Here is a 22,538-nt window from a genome sequence, read left to right as displayed (position 1 = left end):
AATTCCAACACTGGGATGTGCAGGGAGAGCAGGATTGCTCCTGCAGGCACCAATTCCAGGGCTGGGAGAGCAGGATTGCTCCTGCAGGCACCAATTCCAGAGCTGGGATGGAGAGCAGGATTGCTCCTGCAGGTACCAATTCCAGAGCTGGGAGAGCAGGATTGCTCCTGCAGGCACCAATTCCAACACTGGGATGTGCAGGGAGAGCAGGATTGCTCCTGCAGGCACCAATTCCAGAGCTGGGATGTGCAGAATTGCTCCTGCAGGCAGCAATTCCAACACTGGGATGTGCAGGGAGAGCAGGATTGCTCCTGCAGGCACCAATTCCAACACTGGGATGTGCAGAATTGTCCCTGCAGGCACCAATTCCAGCGCTGGGATGTGCAGGGAGTGCAGAATTGCTCCTGCAGGCAGCAATTCCAGTGCAGGGAGTGCAGGGAGAGCAGGATTGCTCCTGCAGGCACCAATTCCAGCGCTGGGATGTGCAGGGAGAGCAGGATTGCTCCTGCAGGCACCAATTCCAGTGCAGGGAATGCAGAACTGGTCTGCAGGCACCAATTCCAACACTGGGATGTGCAGGGAGCTCTGCTCGTGTCCCTGTCCCTGTGCCCAGAGCAGCAGCTTTGGTACAAACCAGCCCAGAGAGGGGCTGCTCCCTTCGGAGGGGGCTGAATTCAGCTGCTGGGATGGAGAAGGGCTCGAGTGCCTCATTTAAAGAGCTTTATTTTCCCTAGCTGAGTCACACTACCTTTGTTTCTTCTGTTAATCAAATGCATCTTTTGACTGTTTAGCTGTTTGTGCTGGAGATAACTTCCTACCTCACTTTTTCATCACTAATTGTGGCACTGTCACCTCCTTGGCACTGTAGGAGTGCTGCTTTTTTTCCAGTGGGGATGGAGCAATGTGGAATCATTTTGTGCTGAGCTTTGGAAAGCTTCTTACTAAAGCAATACAACAATTAAAAAAAAAAAAAAGAAAGAAAAACAAACTCTAAAAGGTACGAGCTGAAATGAGTGTCCTGATTTTCTTGATCAAGAGCAGTTCACTTGAACCAAAGGCTTGGAAATACTGGAGGTGGTGCCTGCCAGAGCCATGGCACTGACATTAATAACCATAAATTTCAGAGACGGGAAAGTATTTGCACACTGCCAGAAGTGCTCACAGATGAAGTTTCTAAGTGATCCTCTGGGGTGTTTTGCAGTAGCTCCCACATTCCATTCGTATAAATGACTTGGAATTACATAACCCTTTCTCACAAAACACTGGGTAAAAATCTAACAGAGACACCGGCCACCTCAGTGTGCCAGTTGTCCTGATGCTCCAGGGGGAAGATTAATTTCTTTTATTCAGTGGAAAGGTCTACCTGGCTTCCTCATTTCCAGTTATTAATTGGAATAACTCTACTGCTACAAATGGAAAAACCCTGAACCCAAACAAACCCAGAGCATGATTTGTAGTGCAGAGAGCTTTTGTCAGCTGGAAGCTGAAGCAGGACTGAAGGATTTCTCAGATCTCATGGATGTGCTGTGTTCCACCTCTGAGCTAATGTAACTTCAGCAGGTCCTTAATCCAAGTTCCGTGCTGTTCCCCCAGTAAAATCCAGAACTTGTGAGCTTTGCTCCCAGGATTGAGGATCTGGGTGTAAACACCAGCCTTGGCACAAGCTTTAAAGCAGGCAGGCTGGCCCCCGTGTAGGTATCAAGGTATCCCACAAAAACCCTGCTCTGACATTGCAGAGCTCCTCTTCCTGGGATTTTCTTGGTGCAGAAATGAGCAGGATGTGCTGTAAAAATTTCCTTGGTCTCCAGTGGAATTCTGGAAGAGCATTGTGGCTTTTCAGCTGTTCCTGGGTACAGTACACCACTGGACCTGGCTCTTTAAGCTCTGGTGAGAGATTTACTGTGGTGGAGCTGGTTATCACATTTCCTTTAACACTCTGATGGAATCATGGAATGGCTTGAGCTGGGAGGTCTTTAAAGATCATCTGGCTCCACCCCATGCCATGGGTGAGGAACCTTCCACAGACCATGCCTCTTGTCCTTGATGGCAAAATCTCACACTGTGTCTATTTTCTCAATTTAGTCTCAAGCTGTATGTTATTTGGAGTAGCTTTATGTTATTTGGAGGAGCTGTTTGCTGTTTAGGGTTGTGTCCTGTTTGCAGTTTGGGTTCTGTGCAGGTGCTGAGCACCTCAGGGTGGAGGTCACACCAAGACAAGCCCAGAGCTGTGGAAGGTAGGCCTGGCTTACTCTGGGAGAGCTGGTCCAGGGTGGCCTCTCCTTTTGTGTTCTGTGGTGCTGAGAGGGTTTGTGGGTTCAGGCTCCACACACTGGAGGAGTTGGTGCCAAGGAATCAACAGCAGGCTGCAAATTGAGGTACAGAACAATGAGGAAGCAGTGAGATGTTGCTAAAAAAGCCCAAACGTTTGTCCTTACTGATAAATTGTCCCAGCTATTGTAAAAATGTTCTCTGTGTGATTGATTAATGCTCACACCAAGCTGACCTGCAGTGAGCAAACCTCCCCAGCACAGCTGGAATTTGGGAACACCCCAGGCTGGTGCCTGCACCCAGAGCCAGATGTGCATTTGGTTGGGATGGAGGAGCTTGCAAGGATGTGGAGGGATGATTTTTCTCTGCTAGCATGAAGGCTGAGGGATGCCAGCAAGGCAGGGTGGAGAAATTTGTGCATTTTTGTGTCTTCTTGCCTGAAGGAACGGAATTAACTCCCAGTTCTGCCAAGGGCAGGCAACTGCAGTGAGCTGAGCTCATGTGTGCAATCCCTGCCAGAGTCAGGAGCCATGGATGTGTTTTTGACCCAGTGCTGCCTCTAGATGAAGAATTCCTTGGTGAAAGGAATGGGCAGGAGCTCCTTCCAGCAGGCCTGAGTGTGTGCCTGCAGCACTCTGCCTGCTGATGGATGCCAATCAACTCATGGCTACTTGCTTATTAATTTTTTTGTTTTGTTTTTGCATACCCCCTCTGGCCATTCCAGAGCAAGGAATGTTCTTGGGCTGAGCTGGGCTTGGAGGCTTGTCCTGCTCTGACCCTGTGGGTCTGTGACCTGCAGGGCTTGGCAGTGAGTGCCTGCTGTGAAGTGTGGCAGGAGATAACAGCGTTTCCTCCAAGAATTGCATCACCTCTGGGACGCCTCTGTGCTGTGGAGAGGTTTCAGGGTTGCTCCTGGAGCATTTGGAAAGATAAAGGATGCTTTTGGGCTCATTTGTGCTGGTTTTGAAGAGCTCATAAAGAGATGCTGCACAACTGCTTGGGTAAATGGCACCTCTGAGAGCCGTGAGGCTTCTGGGAGTTACTCCAAACCCAGGCAAGCTTAAGGAGATTTTTGGATCAGCATCAGCCTCTGAACCAAGTGTCTCCGTGTCCTCCTGCCAGCTGCAGAGCATTAACTCCTGGGGGCTCTTGGTGTAAGAGTGTGGGCCTGATCCTCTGACCCTTCTGGACCTGGATAAACCCAAGGCTATGAGAAGGTTCCACAGCAGAAATGGAAAAGTGGAGTCTAAAAAGTGCAAGGAAGGCCAAGTCTAGGGAGGCTTGAGGGCTGCAGCTTTGGGTTCTGGAGCATCCTGTCCCAGTGAGGAGGAGGAGGGCACCTGCAGAAGGGCAGGGCTGGCTGGAGCCTCTGCAGGTCTCTCTCAACACCTGCATCCCCTGTGGGGGTACAGAGGCCAGTGGAGATGGCCACAGAGTGTCTAACTCGCTTGTTAAAGAGAATGGTTCACTTGGGTTTAATTTCCATTTATTGGGCCCTTCTCCAGAAGAGATTTTGGCATCTTCAGGATGAGTCTTTTCTTAAATTCCAAGTTTAAAGCATTAGCCATTCAGCTGCAAAGCCTTGGCTCACTGATCTTGTTTCTTCTGGGAATATGAGGAGAGAACTATTTGAAAATTGGCTTTTCTTATCTTACAGTTGGACTTTAGAAATACTCATCCTTCTCAGAGTTCTTGGCCTGCCTCACTGTGCAAAGGAGGTGTCTTACAGAGTGGTGCTGAGTGACACAGCTCAGGGAGGTGGGCGCTGGGAGCTAAGGCTGCTTTTGTCAGCTTTGCACTGGCTGCAGAAATGTTGGTTGGATTTGGTTTGTCCATTTTAGGCCGAGTGAAGAACGTGAGAAGCCTGAAGGGTGTTTCAGAAAATGCATTTTATTTCCAAGGAGAGCTTTTTCCTAAGTGCAGGCCTGGCAGAAATGAACCCAGGCAGGTTGGGCTGGCCCAGGTGGGAATTGCTGTGCAGGGAGGACAATTGTGTGCTCAGCAAAAGTGGGAACTTGGATTTTGGGCCCCTGTTTATCTGAAGCGAGGACTAGCTCATTCTGATTAACCAAGCCTTGCTTCTCCAAGTCTTCTGGAGATTGATGCAACCCTTGCAGTAAAGTCAAGTGGTTTTTATGCCTCGCCATCTAAAGACAATTAATCTTTTCCAGGCCGGTTCTAGGAAATGATTTGGGACTGGAGGGCTGTGGAATTCAAGCTCTCCGAGTTATCCCATACATCCAAGGGGAATTTGCACCTGGGGCTGAGCCCTGTGTGTCTCTGCTCTATCAATTTGGGGTTTGCATGCAGCAGGGTTTGAGTTTCCTGCCTGAGAGCGAGTCCTGATGCGTGTCACCCCTCACCTCTTAGGATGCCAATTTTCTCACTGTGTGGTTTAATTGGTTTATCAAGAGTTTTGCTGTTCCTTTGTTCCTCTGATTAACATCTGAGTGGGGAAGAAGCCACTTTGTCCTGTCCTGGTGTGAGGAAAGAAAGGAAGGAAGAGTTCAGCACTGAGAGCATCTGCTGATGATCCTGCCTGCTCTGCCATCAGGGTGCCACTAAGGCCAGCCTTAAACTCATCCTAAACTTTTGGGCTCCAGTCCTTTGTGCAGCAAGGCACAGGGTCACAGTTTCTGCACAGGGCCTGGATTTTTTTCCTCATTTGGGCCCGTTTGGGTTATTTTTGAAGAGCTCAATAAAGAGGTGCTGCACAGCTTCACAGCTAAATGCCATCTCTGCATGGGCTGCTGGGGGTCAGGCAGGGAAAGAGCAGCTCCAGGAACTGTGGGGCAGGAGGGAATGGCTGAGAAGGAAAAGCAGGAGTGGGGAAAGGGCAGGAAATGTCTGGGAGCCCCAGGACGAGCTCTGCGTGCTCCTGGTGCCTCTGCAGGTGCAGCATCACTGCATTAAATAAACAAGAATCAACAGCACCAAAGCACAGCATTGCATCCTGTGCTTTATTCCCCGAGCAGCCAGGCTGGGACCTGCTCTGCCTCTCATTTATTCCCAGAGCTCAGCCAGGACACAACTGCTCGTTTGCCTTTTCTTCCTGGGAAGTGGAAAACCACCTCGAGCCTTCATCTTTTCTTCCTCAGGCTGCAGATCAATGAAGTTTCTGTTGCAGATGGAATGGTTGTTTCCCCTATAAATATTTCTAATTGTACTCAATGAATTGAATAAGTGATGACACATTTATTTTCCAACTCTAGGAAAGAAATTTTTTTTCCCGATATTAATATTCCAGTGTTCACAGAAGTGTTTATGCCAGAAGGGGCATTTTGTGCTGAAAGATTCTGATTAACCTAATTTTTTCCTCGTTCTTACAACATAAAGAAGAATAATCCAACCCCATTACATCCTATGGTTTATTCTCCTGAGGAGCAAAATTAGTTTGTTTTGTCTTTAGCTGAGGTGTGAAAGAATTAACCAGAGCAGTTGAGATGTGGACTAAGGTGTTTTACTTTTCATAGTCTCTGGCACAGTGGAAACACTGGAGGAGTTTAATAATCTGTTCCTCCAACTGCATGTAATTCTCAGAACACACTGGAGCTCAAAGCTCTGTGTAATGGTTTGGAAGCGAGTGGGTGGAATTAATCTGAAATGTCGTGCAGAGAACCAGCTCCTCACCCTCACAGGGTTTGTTTGGTTAAGGCTCTGTCAAAGCCCAGCCTAAGTGCCATGGGCCCCTGCCAAGGGCAGCCTCAAACACCTGCATGGGGCAGGAATTATTCCTGCTTTTCAGAGAAAACTGGGAAATGTCAGTTCAGTTTGATCCCTTTAAAGAAGAGCACGGGCAGCCAGTGCTGAACAAAGCTGGAGCAATGTGGGACAGAAAGGTGACCCTGACGTGTCCTGTGATCCCTGTGTCCCCAGGTCAGGCAGTGTCCTGCACCACTGGAACGAGATCTATCACTTTGTGGAGCACCTGGCCCGCAAGTTCATCAGGTAAGGAGGGCTCAGGTCCCTGCTGGGCTCTGGGCTGCCAGCGCCTCCCAGCCCCAGCACTGCTGCTGCCCATGGGGAAAAGTGCTGGAGAGAGAGCTCCTGATGGTTCCTCACACCTCCATTGACTGCTCCTCATGGTTCCTCACACCTCCATTGACTGCTCCTCATGGTTCCTCACACCTCCATTGACTGCTCCTCATGGTTCCTCACACCTCCATTGACTGCTCCTCATGGTTCCTCACACCTCCATTGACTGAACCTGATGGTTCCTCACACCTCCATTGACTGCTCCTGGTAGTTCTTCACACCCTCCATTGACTGCTCCTCATGGTTCCTCACACCTCCACTGACTGCTCCTGATGGTTCCTCACACCTCCATTGACTGCTCCTCATGGTTCCTCACACCCTCCATTGATCCTGATGGCTCCTCACACCTCCATTGACTGCTCCTGATGGTTCCTCACACCCTCAATTGACTGAACCTGATGGTTCTTCACACCCTCCATTGACTGCTCCTGATGGTTCCTCACACCCTCCATTGATCCTGATGGTTCCTCACACCTCCATTGACTGTTCCTCATGGTTCCTCACACCCTCCATTGATCCTGATGGTTCCTCACACCCTCCATTGACTGCTCTTCATAGTTCCTCACACCTCCACTGGCTGCCCTCCCCAGCTCCTGTTCTGGGCACAGGGGGAGAGAAGAGAATTCCATTTTTTCCTGCCTGCCTTCCCCAGGTTGGGGTTGGGGCAGGAGTTCTCCTGCCTGGGCTGCACAGGGTTGGGTGGCAGGAGAGCCCCTGGCTGCGGCTCCCGGGCCCCGAATTCCCTGAGCCTGGGCAGGGCTGGAAGGGGCTGTGGCAAACACAACCAGCCCTCCCTTCTCTCAGGGCACTTTCTGGCTGTGGCCATGCCAAGGCTGTGCACAGGAGTTCTCTGCATCCTTTACAAGGATTGCCCAAGGATTCCCTGGGCTGGGAAGGGCAAACCCATTTTCATCCTGGTGAGCTGGGACTGGCAGAGTGTGACTGTGTTACACACACAGAGCTCTGCCCACATTAATTCCCTTTTTTCTCTCCTCCAGCCCTCAGCTGAGGATGTCCTTCATTGTTTTTTCAACCAGAGGGACAATTCTAATGAGGTTAACAGAAGACAGGTAAGGAGAGGTTTGAAGGTCAACAGCAGCTTCCTCCCTCCTCTTCCTCAGTGATTTCCATCCCACTGGGAACGTGCTGTGGCACCTCTGTGCTGCCCATTTCACTGGCAGAGTCCCGTGCCCATCCTCAGCTGCTGGAATGCACTGGGGCCTCTCAAGGCAGAGGTTCCCTGCTCCATTTCAATTTCCAAAATGCTCCAGGCAGCTGCCAGGCTTTCAGCTCCCCTGCTTTCCCTGAGGGATCAGGATTTTGTCAGAGCAGCAGAGGCTCGGTGTCTGTGGGACATCCTCTGGGAGTTTCTCCTGGAAGAGCTGAAATTCCCTTCCCACAGAAACAGGCTGGGCGGGCAGAGGTGACACCCACGCTCCTGGGGCAGGGGGATGTGGTTTCCTGGAAGGTCTGAAGGTGTGCCACAGACAAAGGATGTCTGGGGTGGATTTTTGGGCACTAGCAGATTGCTTTGTTTGTGAAGCGCGTCCCTGCCACCCCCTTACAGACCCCCAAGTTAATCCCAGTAAAACCTACAGGATGGATTTTTTTTATTATTATTATTTTATTCTGGCTTCCAAGGAGAGCTGGATGAGGTCCTTAAATCGCTCTCGCTTCCTCTGTTAACTTCATTGCCACGTGGAGCAGCAATATACGTACCACATGTGTGCAGTGTAGGAGGCAGCATGTGTTTTACATATTGGACGTCTGAAATCACATACCAGAGCAGCTGGCTGCCTTCCTGCAGGGCAGTGCACACTCACACCAGCCTTGAAAACGTCCCAAAGCCCAGCCAGCCTCTCCTGCCACTTTCTGCAGCAGCAGGGATGAAGAGAATGAGGCACATTTATTTAACCGGGTGCCAAAGCAAAACCTGTTCCTGCTCTTGCTGTCCCACCCTTGGAGCAAACCCCAGTGCAGGGATCTCCTTTCTGCTCAGGCTCTGAGCTATGAAATGCTCCCACGTGGGGTGTATTCCATATTTTGTGTTCCATACTTGCCCAGCTATCCCAGAAGTGCTGGCTGGGAGCAGATTTTGCTTTGGGATGGCCTCAGAGCCAGCTCTCTGCTGGGTTTTACCTGGCACTGACAAACAAGGGCTGGGCTGGGCTCTGTCACCTGGGAGAGCTTCCCTGCTCTGGGGGTGTTTCAGCATCTGCAGGTGGGGCTTGAGGGTGCTGAGCTTCCTTTTGGGAAAACTCTGTGCCTCTAAAGGGTCTGGCATGACAAACCTCAATGACTTTTGCTGCATACTCTAAAAAATGCCAGTACCAACCTCTCACAAACAGTTGCAGTCTCTGTGCCTGGCTGTGCCCTGCAGGACCTGATGTGTCCATCAGCCAGCTCTGCAGGCTGCCAGGACCTGCCGTGTCCATCAGCCACCTCTGCAGGCTGCCAGGACCTGCCGGTGCCTTTGCCCTGACAGTGCCTGCCAGGACCTGCTGGTGCCTTTGCCCTGACAGTGCCTGCCAGGACCTGCTGGTGCCTTTGCCCTGCCAGTGCCCACCAGGACCTGCTGGTGCCTTTGCCCTGACAGTGCCTGCCAGGACCTGCCGGTGCCTTTGCCCTGACAGTGCCTGCCAGGACCTGCTGGTGCCTTTGCCCTGCCAGTGCCCGCCAGGACCTGCTGGTGCCTTTGCCCTGACAGTGCCTGCCAGGACCTGCTGGTGCCTTTGCCCTGCCAGTGCCCACCAGGACCTGCCGGTGCCTTTGCCCTGACAGTGCCTGCCTTCCTTGCAGGGAGCAGATCCGCCAGGGCCTGGAGGAGCTGCAGAAGGTGCTGCCAGGAGGGGACACGTACATGCACGAAGGATTTGAGAGGGTAACTGGGGCAGGGGGGCTGAGCAGGGTCTCTGCTCCTCGGGAGCTGCACAAGGCTGGGGCTGGCTGGAAATTCCCTGCTGGGTGAGTGGGACCCTGTCCCTGTGCTGCAGCAGCACAGGGAGGGGAGGGCTCCGTGTTGGAGCTGCAGGCTCTGCTAATTCTCTTTATTTCTGCCTTTTCTGCTTTGGGGGAGGCAGTGGCACTGGGTCCAGGAGGAGTGGGAAGCTTCAGTCCTACCTGGGCTGAGTGGGGAGAGGTCACAGCTCACACCTGGGGTGGCCAAGTAACTGCAGACCTTATTGCCTTCTCCTCCTGGGCGTGTTTTTTCCACATTTGACAAGCTCAGGAGTTTCTGTAAAGCTGAGCTCCTGCATTTCCCCCCACCTCTGTCCCACGTGGGTATTTGGGAGAGGTTTGAACTGCTGGAAGTCTGTCCCATCACTGCAGGAGCTGAGGGGACCCAGCAGAGCTGCTGCTTTGTTTGCAGCTGGAGCAGCTGAGCTGGAGCTGCTGAGGAATATTTAGCACTGGGCCCAGGATGCTCCTCAGGGATGGAAGTGGATGGGGTTTTCAGGGAGGAGAATAGTGGGAGACAGCTCTGGGCTGGGTTTGCTGCTGAGACCTTGCAGGAATGCAGAGAAAAGCCCAGGCAAGAGCCCTGCTCTGTGAGTCAGAAATCAGAGCTGCAGATGTGACACCCTGACTGCCACCAGCCCCTCCTTTCTGCTGCACAGCTTGTTCACAAGCTCCTATTATTGATTTATTACTAATAATCTGCTCTGATTTCAGGCCAGTGAGCAGATTTACTACGAGAATGTTCACGGTGAGAGCCCTTCTTGACCCACTGAATGCTTCTTTTCTCTTTCTTTTTGATTGATAACTTTATCACATCTAAAATGCAGCTCTGCTGTGGGAAGGGTGGGGGTGGCTTCTATTCTTGCAGGGATGTGGTGCTAGTCAGGGAATTATTCCTGAAGGGGGAAAACAACAAGTGCAGCATTAAGGAGCTGGAATTAAAGTGTTTCAGGCCAAAAGGGAGAAGCCAGCCTGGCTGCAGGTGCCCACCCTCACCAAAACTGGTACCTTGCTTTTTCTGGAGGGCTCAGGCAACCATTTCTTCCTCTTTCTGAAACACAAATATGTGGAGAAGCTGTTAGGTAAAAGATTTTTTTTTTAATCAGCAATTATTAAAACCAGTGCTAAGTGCAGACAACTGGAAAAATGTCCTTTCCTTCCCTGTAATTGATGTCAAAACTTTCTGGTTTGGAAGGGAAGGCTGCAAAGGTTTAATGATGTTCCTGAAGTGTTGCTCAGGAACCTTGACAATTTTAGACCCTTTCCCCACCATCTTCATTTAAATCCCAACTGAGCTTTTCATCACAAGCTGAAAAAGGGTTTCTTGAAGCGAGAGCATGAATAAAGCCAGGAGCTGGCTAGGACCAAGCTGCCCTGGGTTTTGGTGGCTGCAGCAGCAGCAGGGTTGTGCCCTTAGGCAGGAGGTTTTCGGAGGTGCCAGGCGGGGACTGAGGAGGTTTTGTGTTCAGGTTACAGAACTGCCAGTGTCATCATTGCATTGACAGATGGAGAGCTCCACGAAGATCTGTTTTTCTACTCCGAGAGGGAGGTAAGTGACCTGCACCTTGCACTCAGGGAGCCACTGGAATGGCTGGCCTTGCTGCTGTGCATGCCAAAGATGAGGAAAATCTTTTCCCAGCCAGGAATCTCCACTCTGGTGCTCTGCAGACACCAATCTGAAGGACAACCACTGACAGCAGCAGCCTCTGACTCGCCACAGCTGAGCCTGTTCAGGGGAAGGAGAGGGGTTAAAACTTCCACTTAGAAATAAACAGAGGAAAAGGAATTGTTCACAGCTGAAAAGTTTCAGTATTTACTGGATTGCTCTGGGAAATGCTGAATAGTCTCATTTTCACTTTATTTTCCCCTCTCACACTGTCAGGACTGCAAAAAGAGGGTGGCAGCTTCTGTCACATCAGAAAACCTTTCAGATCAGCCAGTCTGACATTTCACAAATATCTCTGAGACTCAAGCACACGTTCTCAACATCCTCATTAAATTAGTGAACTGGGCAAAATGTTGAACAGTGGGGTGAGCACAGAGGGCTCTGCTGCAGAGCGTTCCTTTGGACATCCTCCCTGCAGAGAGGAGCAATTGGCACTTGTCAGTCAGACCAGGATGATCTAAACTTGGCAGAGGGAATTTCTGCATGAGTTTGCTATGGACAGAATTTTTCCTCTCAGTCTGCCCAAAGTGCAGCATTAAATCCAATACCAACAAAAAGAATGGGTTTGTAGAGCAAAACCAATATTGCTCCAGCAAATCCTGAATCTCCAGCTCCCCTCCTTACAGTTTATCTCTTTTTATTTCCCTTCTGAAATAAAAAAAATCCACAAGAAAAACAAGTTTGCTTTGAGAGGTGAGTGAACAAGTTGAAAGGTCAGAAGTGTCATATTTGTTTTGCTGTGGGGAGGAACAGTCATGGGCTGGTGGAAGGAGCTCCTGAGCTCGGCCCTTGCTCGGAGCTGCTCCAGTTGTTTGGGTTGAAGCTTCCCAGGGTGAAAGTGCAATGATGCTTTTCTGCTGAAAAAGCTCTTTGCTGAAAAAGCTCTTTGCTTTAACAGCTCGCATTGCTGCAGTCTCCCCGTTCAGTCGGACTCGCCAGCACCTCTTCTGGGAAGGAGCTTCCACTCAGCTCTGATTCTGGTTCTGCTGAAATACCATTAAATTACTGCATTCCTGCTCGTTTGGAGCAGCAGTAAATGCAGCTCCACTGAGGCAGCAGGAAAATCAAACCTGTGGCTGCTCTCCCTGGGCTCGGATGCTGTGTGAGCACTGCAGTGATGCAGTTTTGGGTGCAGTGGAGCCTCTCTCAGCTCCAGGTGCCAGGAGCCCGGGCACACTGCCTGAAACAGAGCACACAAAAGATTTTAGGTCACTGTTACACTGGGATGTGCCCTAAACGAGGAAAAGAAAAACGATTTAGCCTGTCTGACATCTTTTGGGAAGCTGGAGGAGCTAGAAAGGTGAACTAATTAGCTTGTAAAAATCCCTTTACTGAACACCAGCAACTATAGCAGCAGATAAAACTGATTTTACACAATCAAGGAGGAAAACTTTTCAAGTTCCCTTCTGCTAAGCTCCCCCCTTGCTCGTTCTACAGAAGAAGGGTGAATTTATGGTTAGGAGCTCTGGGGAAGCCTCACACCATTTATTGCTGCCCAGGGTTTATGTACAAGTCACAAACAGGACGGGGCTGCTGTGGGACGCCTCTGGAGCTGTTTTATTTTCCAGCACCACTCTCATCACATGGTTATGACAGTGGGAAGATGCCAGCAGCTGAAAAACTCAATGTTACAACTCGCTTTAAAAGCTTTTTGACCCGTCACACGAAGCAAAAGCACATTGACAGATTTTTCCAACCACTATGGGCACATGTACCTTTGGTAAAACAATGCTTGCTTATTTCAAATACACCTTGTGTATATATATATATATATATATATATATATATATATATATATATATATATATATATATATATATATATATAATATATACATACATACAAAATATATATATACATATATATGTATATATATATAATACCTGCTTGTAAGCCTTAAACCACAATGCACAGAGCTCCATTATTAAACTTAGAACTTCCTAATATCTCGCTAGATATACTTTTCTGTACTTTAGGGAGTTATTCTAGACAATACACTGACAAATAGAACAATTTCTGTTTGTCCTTACGTTTCTACTCCTTGTATCATTTTTCTGCTGACAAATCTTATGGCTGCTGCTCAGCTCTGCTTGCAGGTGTGCTGTCCAGCCCTGGGATTTTGGGATTGCCCAGGTCCCAGCCCGCTGCTGACCACGCTGTGCTCCTGTCCCGTTGCAGGCGAACCGCTCGCGGGACCTGGGGGCCACCGTGTACTGCGTGGGGGTGAAGGACTTCAACGAGACCCAGGTGAGGAGCCCAGCCCCTGGGAGCCTGGCAGAGCCTGCCCACGGCCCTGGCTCCCTGCTCAGGGCTGCCCAGGGCTTTTCCTCTCCTTCTGTTCCTGTGGAGCGAGCACCCGGCATGGCTGGGTCTGCCTGGTGGCTCTGGTCCCTCTGTGCCCCTTGGCTCTGTCCCTTGGCTCTGTCCCTCTGTGCCCCTTGGCTCTGTCCCTCTGTGCCCCTTGGCTCTGTCCCTTGGCCCTGGTCCCTCTGTGCCCCTTGGCTCTGTCCCTCTGTGCCCCTTGGCCCTGGTCCCTCTGTGCCCCTTGGCTCTGTCCCTCTGTGCCCCTTGGCTCTGTCCCTTGGCCCTGGTCCCTCTGTGCCCCTTGGCTCTGTTCCTCTGTGCCCCTTGGTTCTGGTCCCTCTGTGCCCCTTGGCCCTGGTCCCTCTGTGCCCCTTGGCCCTGGTCCCTCTGTGCCCCTTGGCCCTGGTCCCTCTGTGCCCCTTGGCCCTGGTCCCTCTGTGCCCCTTGGCCCTGGTCCCTCTGTGCCCCTTGGCTCTGTCCCTCTGTGCCCCTTGGCCCTGGTCCCTCTGTGCCCCTTGGCTCTGTCCCTCTGTGCCCCTTGCCTCTGCCCCTTGGCTCTGTCCCTCTGTGCCCCTTTGGTCCCTTTCTGTCTGAATCTGCCCCCCTGCCTGCCCCAGCCACTCTTCCATCACTGGGGAACACCAAAGTGTCTGCCCTGAGTGGAGCAGGAGGAAGCTGTGGGGATGCTTTTCCCCATAAAACTGAAGCACTGCCATAAAACCCTTCAGCTTCAGTGCAGCTTTTCTTTCAGGGGAAAGCCAGGCTGCAAAAAGCCAACAGCTTCATTGGTGAGAAATAATTCTCAGGGTTTAGTTTGACTTCCAAGTTCCTAATTTGAATGTTAGTGTGTCTGTGAATTCTATTTCACACTGTAGCAGTTGACATTTTTCTAAGGTGAGTGAAGCACCTGCACACAAGCAGAGGCTGGGAGACTTTTTCCAGGCTTTTCAGCTTTCAGAAAAGGAGTCAAAGCAACTTGGTTTAGAACAATCTCCCTTGAATCAAACCCAGAGACTGGTGTAACCCAAAGTAAGTCACAGAAAAAGCAAAGAGGGGATAAAAATGGCACAGAGAGCAGACCTGAAGCAGCAGACCCCAGACATGCCTCCTTGGAGGCATTGAGATGGTGAAAAAATGACCTGGAATTCCATGGCTGTGTCTGAAATCCCAGGATGGTGAGGATTGTGGGGAATGAGCTGAGGGAGCTGTGAACATCCAGCTTTTCTCCAGCAGCCCAGGCAGCAGCCAGCTGCCTCCCTGCCCTCCTGGAGCAGCAGGAGAAGCTGCCCCAGGCTGGCTCGGGGTGCCAGGGCAGCCCCTGGGCTTTGGGAGGAATCTCTGGCTGCTCTGCTGCCTCCAGGAAGCTGCAAGAGGCTCTGGTGCCTCTGCCAGGGAGATTTACTGGAACGAGGCCTGGCCTTGCAGCACTCCAGTGAGTGCTCCAGCAGATGCATGGAGAGCTCATTACTGCTGGGCTGGAGCTCTGCCTTAACCCTTGGTGTGCTGCTGGCAGCTGAAGCTGCAGGCAGGTGATGGCCAGGCTGCCCTGAGCTCACCAGCTCCTCAGGAGGGCCCTTGCTCCTCATCACGGAGGTTTCTGAATGCTCCTCTGGGACCTTTCAGCCTCCACTCAGAAAAATCCCTGGGTGTCTCCCTGACACCTCTCTGCTGGCTGAACACAGGCCCAGCACCAAATCCCTGTCCTGGCAGGAGAGGTGAATCAGGCCCATGGTATCATTTCAAAGAATTGTGGAGGAGTTAAGGCTGGAAAAGACCTCCGTGATTATGGAGTCCAACCTTGTTTGGGTTCCACCTTTGCCCTAAAGCTCATCAGCCCCTGGGGTACCAGAGAAAGCCACTCTGCCTTGTCTCCAAGGCTCTGATCCCTGTTGCAGAGCTGTATAAAGAGCTTTACAAAGCCAACCAGGCCACCAAGACAAACACTTTACTGCTTAATAATCCACAGTGCAGCAGCAATCCAGAGAGAGCAGTGCAGTGTTTGAGGGTTTTACTTGCAGGCGAGTTAATCTGGGGAATCTTCATTTACTTCCTGCTGGCTCATTGATTCACCCTTTGCTTTCTGCTCCATTTCTCCCCCCGTGCAGCTGGCCCGGATTGCTGACAGCAGAGATCACGTCTTCCCTGTCAACGATGGCTTCCAGGCCCTGCAGGGCATCATAGACTCCGTGAGTACCCAGGCTCTGCACTCTGGTGTCACCCCGAGGTTGCTTTTCCTGTGTCCACAAGAATCTGCTGGAAAATAATTCACTGAACCGCCCAGTCCAGGGGAAACAACCTTGCTTTGTGCTAAAATGCTGCTTCAAGGTGGGATTTATCAGCAGGTGCTGCTCCCAGTTCCTGTGGTGCCTTGGGAAGGCTGAGCTGGAGCAGAGTTACAGAATAAAGCAGGGATTTATTCACAGCATCTCCTCAGTGGGCAGCACAAAAGCCCAGCCAGGGTTGCACCCAAGGTGAACCCAAATGGTCACAAAATGAGCCCAAGGTGAACCAAAATGGTCACAAAATGCACAACTTGTCACAGGGTCTGTCACTTTGATCAGTTCTGCTCCATTTGCATATTGGGGTTAATTGTCCAATTCCAGCTCTAGGTTATGCAGTCCCATCCTCCTTGTTTTCCTCTCTTCATTCCACACTGTTTGTGCCCTTGGGCCTGAGATTTGGGTGGTTGTCCTCGGTCCCCAGCTAGAGCAGGAATTGTTTTGTCTCCCTGCTCTGTGCAGAGAGCCCACAACACTTAACGTGCAGCTCCGAGCTGCACCCTAAGGCAGCCCAGAACCTGAAAACCACAGAAGTTAGAACTGAAGGCATCACCTGGCATTTCCTGCAGGGATTGGGTGCAGGATGTGAGAGCTCCAGTGGCTGGGCTGATTCTGGGTGACAAAACCCAGATGAAAGCTCCAGTGGAGCTGGGGAGGGGCGCTCAGATTTCTGTGTTTACAGTGGTTCCATGCTATTTGGACAATGCAGTTCCAGCAAAACCCTTCCCTCAGCACAGGCTCAGCTTCTCCCATGGACATGGAACCCAATCCTGGTTTATTGGTTTTCCTGGCACTGCCTGAGCCTGGATCTTGTGCCTCAGCTCTCTTGGACAATCAGGTGCTGCATGTCATTTTGGAAAGCAGCACAACAACAACAAGAAGGCAGCGATGCTTTGCTTCCCAGCCCTGCATTCCCTTTGCAGCTGTTTTTAATGAGTTCCAGCTCTGACTCCCCTTGCAGTTGTACTGAGCAGGGTTTCAGGCTCCAGGCAGCCAGGCAAGAGCTGCTCCAGCTGGGTGCTGAGATGTCCCAGCCTGGGCAGGGGGTCACAGGGAAGGGCAGAGCAAGGGCTGGGTCTGGGACCTGAGCCCTGCAGAGGAGTCTGAGTAGAAGGGAGATGGTTTTGTGTGTGAAAGGAATGACAGGAGGGCATTAATCACTCCAGAGAATAACAATCAGTCTGTAGAGTCCTGTTCTAGCTGGAAAATCGGGTGCCTCTTCCCTACTTTTGTCCCCCTTGCCAAAAGCCCCCCTGTGCTGGGAGCGTCTGTGGTCACAGGGAATGTTCATGGTGAAAGGGCCCTGGGACCTGGAAACCTCCTCCAGTTCCTGTGCAAGAGCTGGCACAGCAAGGATGCGAGCCACGAGGAGAGGCTGGAGCAGGGGATGGAAGGAAGGAGCCAGTGGTGGGCTTGGATCAGCTCAGGAGATGTGCATACCTGCCTCAGCGTGGGATTTGGGAGAGCTGCCCTGCCTTTCCCCTCCTGCCTTGTCCTGGCTGGCTCTCTCCTGGCCCTCTGCCTGTGCAGGTGGGCTTGGGAGTCCCTCTGGAGCAGCTCCCAGGGTGGGAGCTGAGGGTGGTGGGGCTGGGAGCGTTCCTGAGCACCTGCCCCTCCTCTTCTGGGGGAGCCAGAGGGGCTGAGCAGCTGCAGGAGATCTGCTCCAGGAGCTCCAGCAGGGACTGACCCCTGCAAGCCTGGAAAGTGAGAGGAAAATCCAGTCCCACGCTGAGCTCCTGCCTAAACACACAATTCTTAAAGTGCGTGTTCAGTGCACCGTGGGGCATGGTCCTTCCTCTCCCATGAGTTCCAGCGTGACTTTTTTATTAGGCAAACCAATTTTTTTTTTCCTTCCTCATCGTGCAAAAGCCAATGCTAAACCTCCAGCCTCCCCCAGTGAATGACTGAGTGGTTTGAGTTTGTCAGGAGGGAACAATCTGGAGCAGAAGCAGATTTGACTGATTGCTGCAGGCTGGGAAACAAATGGAAGGAACTGAATTATTTCATTGAATTTTCCTTTGCTATGGAAAATTTCTGAAAAAGATCACAACCCATTAATTTAAAGCAATTGAAACTAGTCTTGGAAGAAAACCTGAAATTCAACCTAATCTCCTGCCCAGAATGGCTTTGGTAGGAGTGCTGGAGGCAAGGTGACGGGATGGGATCCTGTCATCACCCTGCTGTGACAGAGCTGCCTGAGGAGCAGCTCCTGGGACAGGAAATCTCCTGATCCTTGTTGTGTGTTGAACCATGGCACCAGCCTGGAGCTCATCTCAGAGTTGCAGCCCCTGGCAAGGGTCTGGGAGCTGCAGCTCTGCTGGATGAGAAATGAGCAGCACCAAGCAGGCTGTGGGACTGGTGTCTGCATGAATGCACAAGTGGTTCACCTTTGAATTTCTGTGTGCTCCTTTTGGGGTCATCCTGCCATTTAATGTCTGGGTGCTCCTTTTGGGTTCATCCTGCCATTTAATTTCTGTGTGCTCCTTTTGGGTTCATCCTGCCATTTAATTTCTGGGTGCTCCTTTTGGGGTCATCCTGCCATTTAATTTCTGTGTGCTCCTTTTGGGGTTATCCTTCCATTTAATTTCTCTGTGCTCCTTTTGGGGTCATCCTTTCAGGTTTCATTTCCAAGTGCAAATTCCATGCTGGACTTTGCATGTTTACCAGCTGATAACCTCATCTGCACAGTGTTCCTTGTTAATTTTAACAGTGTAGGATCAGCTTTCTGCTTCTTTCTTCCCCCAAATGCACCTTTAAGGAGGACTTGAAGGTATTTATTTTACTTAGCTCATGTAGATATTATTGGACAGGAAACACTCCATAAATAAATGGCTGTTTTCTAATTGGCAACAGACTTTGGCATTCAGTAATTGAGCAGAGCTTGCTAATGAGCACCTGGCATCCGACTGCAGGTCATTAGCACTGACACTAATTAGGCAGCAACCTTCTCTTACACTTCAGCATCCTGTTTGCTAATTAGAATTCCCAGATTTGGTGGAAGGGATGTCCAAGGAGCATGCAGCTGCTGTGCTGGAGTGATCCTGGCTGGTGCTCCTCGTGAGCAGAATATCAGGCAAAAGCTCCTAGCAGCTGCAGAATTTCTGTGCCCTTTTTGCCTTGGCTTCCAAAGTGACCTCCTGGGCCTCCCCTGGCAGAGGGGGACTGGGGCAGGAGCTGGCATCACCTCCCTGCCAGGGGATCTGCTTCCCTGGCAGCCAGACCCATGAGCTGCACTCCAGCCCCCAGGCAGTGACCCAGCAAAGAGCAGAGCCCAGGGAAGCCTCGCAGAGAGGAATTGGAGTCCTTTTTAATGTGCTTTTTAATATTTTTTTTAAAAAATCCAAGCATTAGAATTTATTTTTCTTCATAACTGCAGTTTTTAAAATGCTCCTGCAGTGATGAAGTCATGGGCTGCTGTGTTTTTAGGTGTGGAAACAGTTCTTGAAAAACAAAGACCGTGCACTACAAGTGAGGACAGGCCAGTGACTCTTCAGCTGCAGTGTACAGACATTTCTGATAAATACTGATCACCTTAGCACTTAAATGGAATGACAGGTTCAGGGTACACAGTTCACTATGAAAACAGCATGGCAAATTACATAAGAGCTTCAACTTCAAGGATCCTTGCTTTTTTTGTTAAATTTATTTCTTGGTTAGAAAAGAGAAAGAATCTGCGATTCTGTGACATAAAGGATTTGTTTTGGTTTTTTAGGGGGTTTTTTTGTTTTTTTTTTTTTTGCAATAGTTCTGCCTTTTGCAGTAATTCTGCCTGATGTTCACTTTAAGTGAGGGTGTGTGCTTGGAACGTTGGAAACTTAATCTAAATCAAAATAAATATTGCAGTTGGCACCGTGGAAGTGTTTAAGGGCAGATTTTATAGTCATGTAAAGGGATTAGACTGGGCTGGGGGATCTGCACCATCCAACTGAGACACCTGCTCTTCCCCCCCGAGCTGCCTGGCAGCAGGAGTGTTTGTAAATAGCTGAGCAGAAGTCATTAATCTCAAATTTAATCAGGTGGGGTTTTACTTCATTGAAAAAAGTGCTGATTGTATCCTGCATTCTCTGTGTTTTTCCTTATTCTGTCTGTTTAAATTCTTCTATTTTAAATTCTTCTATTTTAAATTCTTATTGGTTCTGTTCTCAGCTGGTGACTTTCTCTTTTTTTCCACTTGACAGTTCCTGTAAAAGCTTGTTCCTGCAATCTCCTCTCTCCTCAGCGGCCAGGCTGCCACCAGCCCAGACCCTCCTGCCTCCTTCAGCCCCTTGGTACTTTCAGCCCTGCTTTCCGAGTAAAACTTCTGTTTAAACGTTTTAAAAAGCAAAGCCTGGCTCTCTGAGGAGCTTTTGCAATTAGGAATTTGAGGCAGGGCGCTGTGACTGCGGAGGGAAAAAAAAAAAAATTCCCTTTTCCTTACAGGGTTTATTGTATTGGTTGCTGTTCTGTCCTCACAGATGTTTCAATTTAAAGTTGGGAAAATAGTTTTCATGCTGGATTTGAGTCACCAAAGGATGCTTGGCTGACATTTGCTTGCCTCTTGGAGCTGAGCTGAGTTTTGCTCGGTGTCCCCTGGTGCAGGGGCCGGGGCTGAGCCCCCCGAGCTCTGCCAGGCTCAGCTCTGAGGAGCAGGGAATAAACACCAAATAAATCCTCTGCCCTCGGAGCCCAGCCTGAGCCAAGCAAGGCACTGCAATGAAATGCTTAAAGGCAGGTCCAGCCCTCCCAAAGGTGCTCTGCTCCCTAAGCCTGGCTTAGATGCAGGAGGATTGTCTGTGCCTTGCTCTGAGCCCTCCGGTGGGCTCCATAAATCAGATTAAAACAGGAGCCACAGCCCCTAGTGAGACTGGAGAAGTCTCTGCTGCAATTTGTGGGATGATTTAGGGCAAAACGGAGTGGTTTTGTTTAAACTTGTGATGTTTGATTGGAGCTTTGTGCCCAGAGCAGCTCTGGAGGGGGAGGGCATTGATGCCCAGGGAGGGCAGCGATGCCCTCACAGCCCCAGGAGTGCCCGTGGGGCTGCAGGTGGCCACGAATTTCAGAATTATTGCACCACCCCTGGGACAATCCCAGTCAGAATTATTGTACAGAGCCCTAGGACAGGAGAGAGCCTGGCACCCCTCACCTTGGCACCCTGGCACCCCTCCCTTCCTGCTTGGGTACTTTGGAGTGGGGAGCTCAGGAGCTGGGGCTGTGCCAGGGATGCAGATGAGTGAGGTCAAGGTTTATTTTCATGCCAGGGATGCAGGTGAGTGAGTTCAAGGTTTATTTTCATGCCAGGGATGCAGGTGAGTGAGGTCAAGGTTTATTTTCATGCCAGGGATGCAGGTGAGTGAGTTCAAGGTTTATTTTCATGCCAGGGATGCAAATGAGTGAGTTCAAGGTTTATTTTCACACCAGGGATGCAGATTGCTCTGGTGAGTTCAAGGTTTATTTTCACACCAGGGATGCAGATTGCTCTGGTGAGTTCAAGGTTTATTTTCATGCCAGGGATGCAGATTGCTCTGGTGAGTTCAAGGTTTATTTTCACGTCTCTGTGGCTGAGGTGCTTCACCTTTTGTCCCTTTCAGATTTTGAAGAAGTCCTGCATAGAAATCCTGGCAGCAGAGCCCTCCAGCATCTGTGCAGGGGGTGAGTATGAACGAGGCCATGCTCTCCGTGTTGCCTAAAATACAATTTTCAGTCCATGTCTAAGTGCTGGAGAGTGCCAGAATCGCTAATTACCGGGGGCTAAATATTTCACCTTTTTTTGGGGTGAATTTCTTTTTCACCTCAGGGCAGTTTGCACAGTGCCCCATTTCTGCCAAGTGATGTCAAATGGGATTTTCTTCCACAAAAGGCCTGAATTCCAAAGTTCTGCATAAATGTTCTTCTGTCAGACCAGTCTGCCTTACTTGGCTGTGCAGGAGATGCACTGCACTTAAAAAGATATTTACATACCCAAGTGATAAACAAGGATGCTTCTAGAACACAGATGGCTTAAAAATCATCATTTATAACCATCTTTAACACTTTCTAAGGGCTTTGATCTTATCATGCCACTCGTTGTGCCTGAGTGGGAGGCCAGGGGTAGGACCAGCTGTGCCCAGGGAGGAAATGCAGAGAGCTTCAGAAAAACTGCATCAGAATTTGGCCAGGATTTCACAGGAGGAGCAGTCCTTGGAAAATGCCAGCAGGTATTTGGATCCTCCAAGTCTGGGCAAACAGACCCTTGCTCTTGGCCTGCAGGAGGTTTAATCACTTTGGGAGTGATGGAAGTGCCCCTGGCTACACAAATTTTGTGCTTTAGTGTCCTTAAAATCCGAGTTTGAGGGCACACCTCGAGTTTCCATGTTGCTGTGCACATCCTTCAGGGGTGCTGGCAGATTTTCCCTTTTATTTTTGCTTACCAGGAGCCAGCCTGAGGGCTCTGTGTTACCTGAGGCCACTCCTGCGTGTCCAAGGCACTGCAGGGTGGATTTTGGCACGGCCAGCACTCTGAAATGAATTTCTGGGTGATTTGGCCATGCAGGGGCACTGGGCTCTCCTTCCAGCCCCTGCTCCTGTGATATCTCTGATTTCTGCTCTTCGTACCTGAACCCTCATCCCCAGAGCCTGAGAATTCTGTGATTTCCCTTGGATATTCAGCAAAGCTCTTGTGCCCTTCCCAAAAGCTGCCCCGGCACACAAAGGACCTGGAGCAGCTTCCCTGCATGTGCTGCGATGATTTTCAGCTTGGCTGCAAACCAGCGGGGCCTGGAAGGGAGCCCAGATTCCAGAAATCTGCTTTTCCTGACAAGTACAGCGTGCAGGGCCTCGGGGCAGCGAGGAAACGGGGGCTGTGAAATGCAGGGCAGGGAGCTGAACCTGCACAAAAAGGAGGCTCCTGCCTGCTCCTGGGGCTGGAATTTGGGTGCTGTCGCTGATGCTGTCCCTGATGATGCTGTCCCTGATGCTCTGGGCTCTCTCCTGCTTGCCTTGCCCACTTTTGGGTTCAAATCCCCTTCCCCAGCCAGGCTGCAGTGGGGATGAGCCAGGTCCCTCCCCAGAGG

The 22,538-nt window shown here is 50.6% G+C and overlaps 1 protein-coding gene across 1 annotated transcript in view; it reads left to right on the top strand.

The window, feature by feature from the left end:
* Positions 1 to 22,538, top strand: part of ANTXR1 (ANTXR cell adhesion molecule 1) — a 60,231-nt gene that overhangs the window by 1,582 nt on the left and 36,111 nt on the right. Inside the window, exons 2-9 of the mRNA XM_077789227.2 lie at positions 6,145 to 6,216; positions 7,302 to 7,373; positions 9,103 to 9,184; positions 9,976 to 10,009; positions 10,731 to 10,810; positions 13,106 to 13,174; positions 15,337 to 15,417; positions 21,078 to 21,138. Of these exons, the coding sequence (XP_077645353.2) occupies positions 6,145 to 6,216; positions 7,302 to 7,373; positions 9,103 to 9,184; positions 9,976 to 10,009; positions 10,731 to 10,810; positions 13,106 to 13,174; positions 15,337 to 15,417; positions 21,078 to 21,138 (551 nt within the window). The remainder of the gene's footprint in view (positions 1 to 6,144; positions 6,217 to 7,301; positions 7,374 to 9,102; positions 9,185 to 9,975; positions 10,010 to 10,730; positions 10,811 to 13,105; positions 13,175 to 15,336; positions 15,418 to 21,077; positions 21,139 to 22,538) is intronic.

This window comes from Lonchura striata, chromosome 22 (assembly GCF_050655825.1).
Source record: "Lonchura striata isolate lonStrDom1 chromosome 22, ASM5065582v1, whole genome shotgun sequence".
NCBI lineage: Eukaryota > Metazoa > Chordata > Aves > Passeriformes > Estrildidae > Lonchura > Lonchura striata.
The sequence above is the reverse complement of the archived record's forward strand: the minus strand, read 5'-3'. Positions and strand labels throughout refer to the sequence as shown.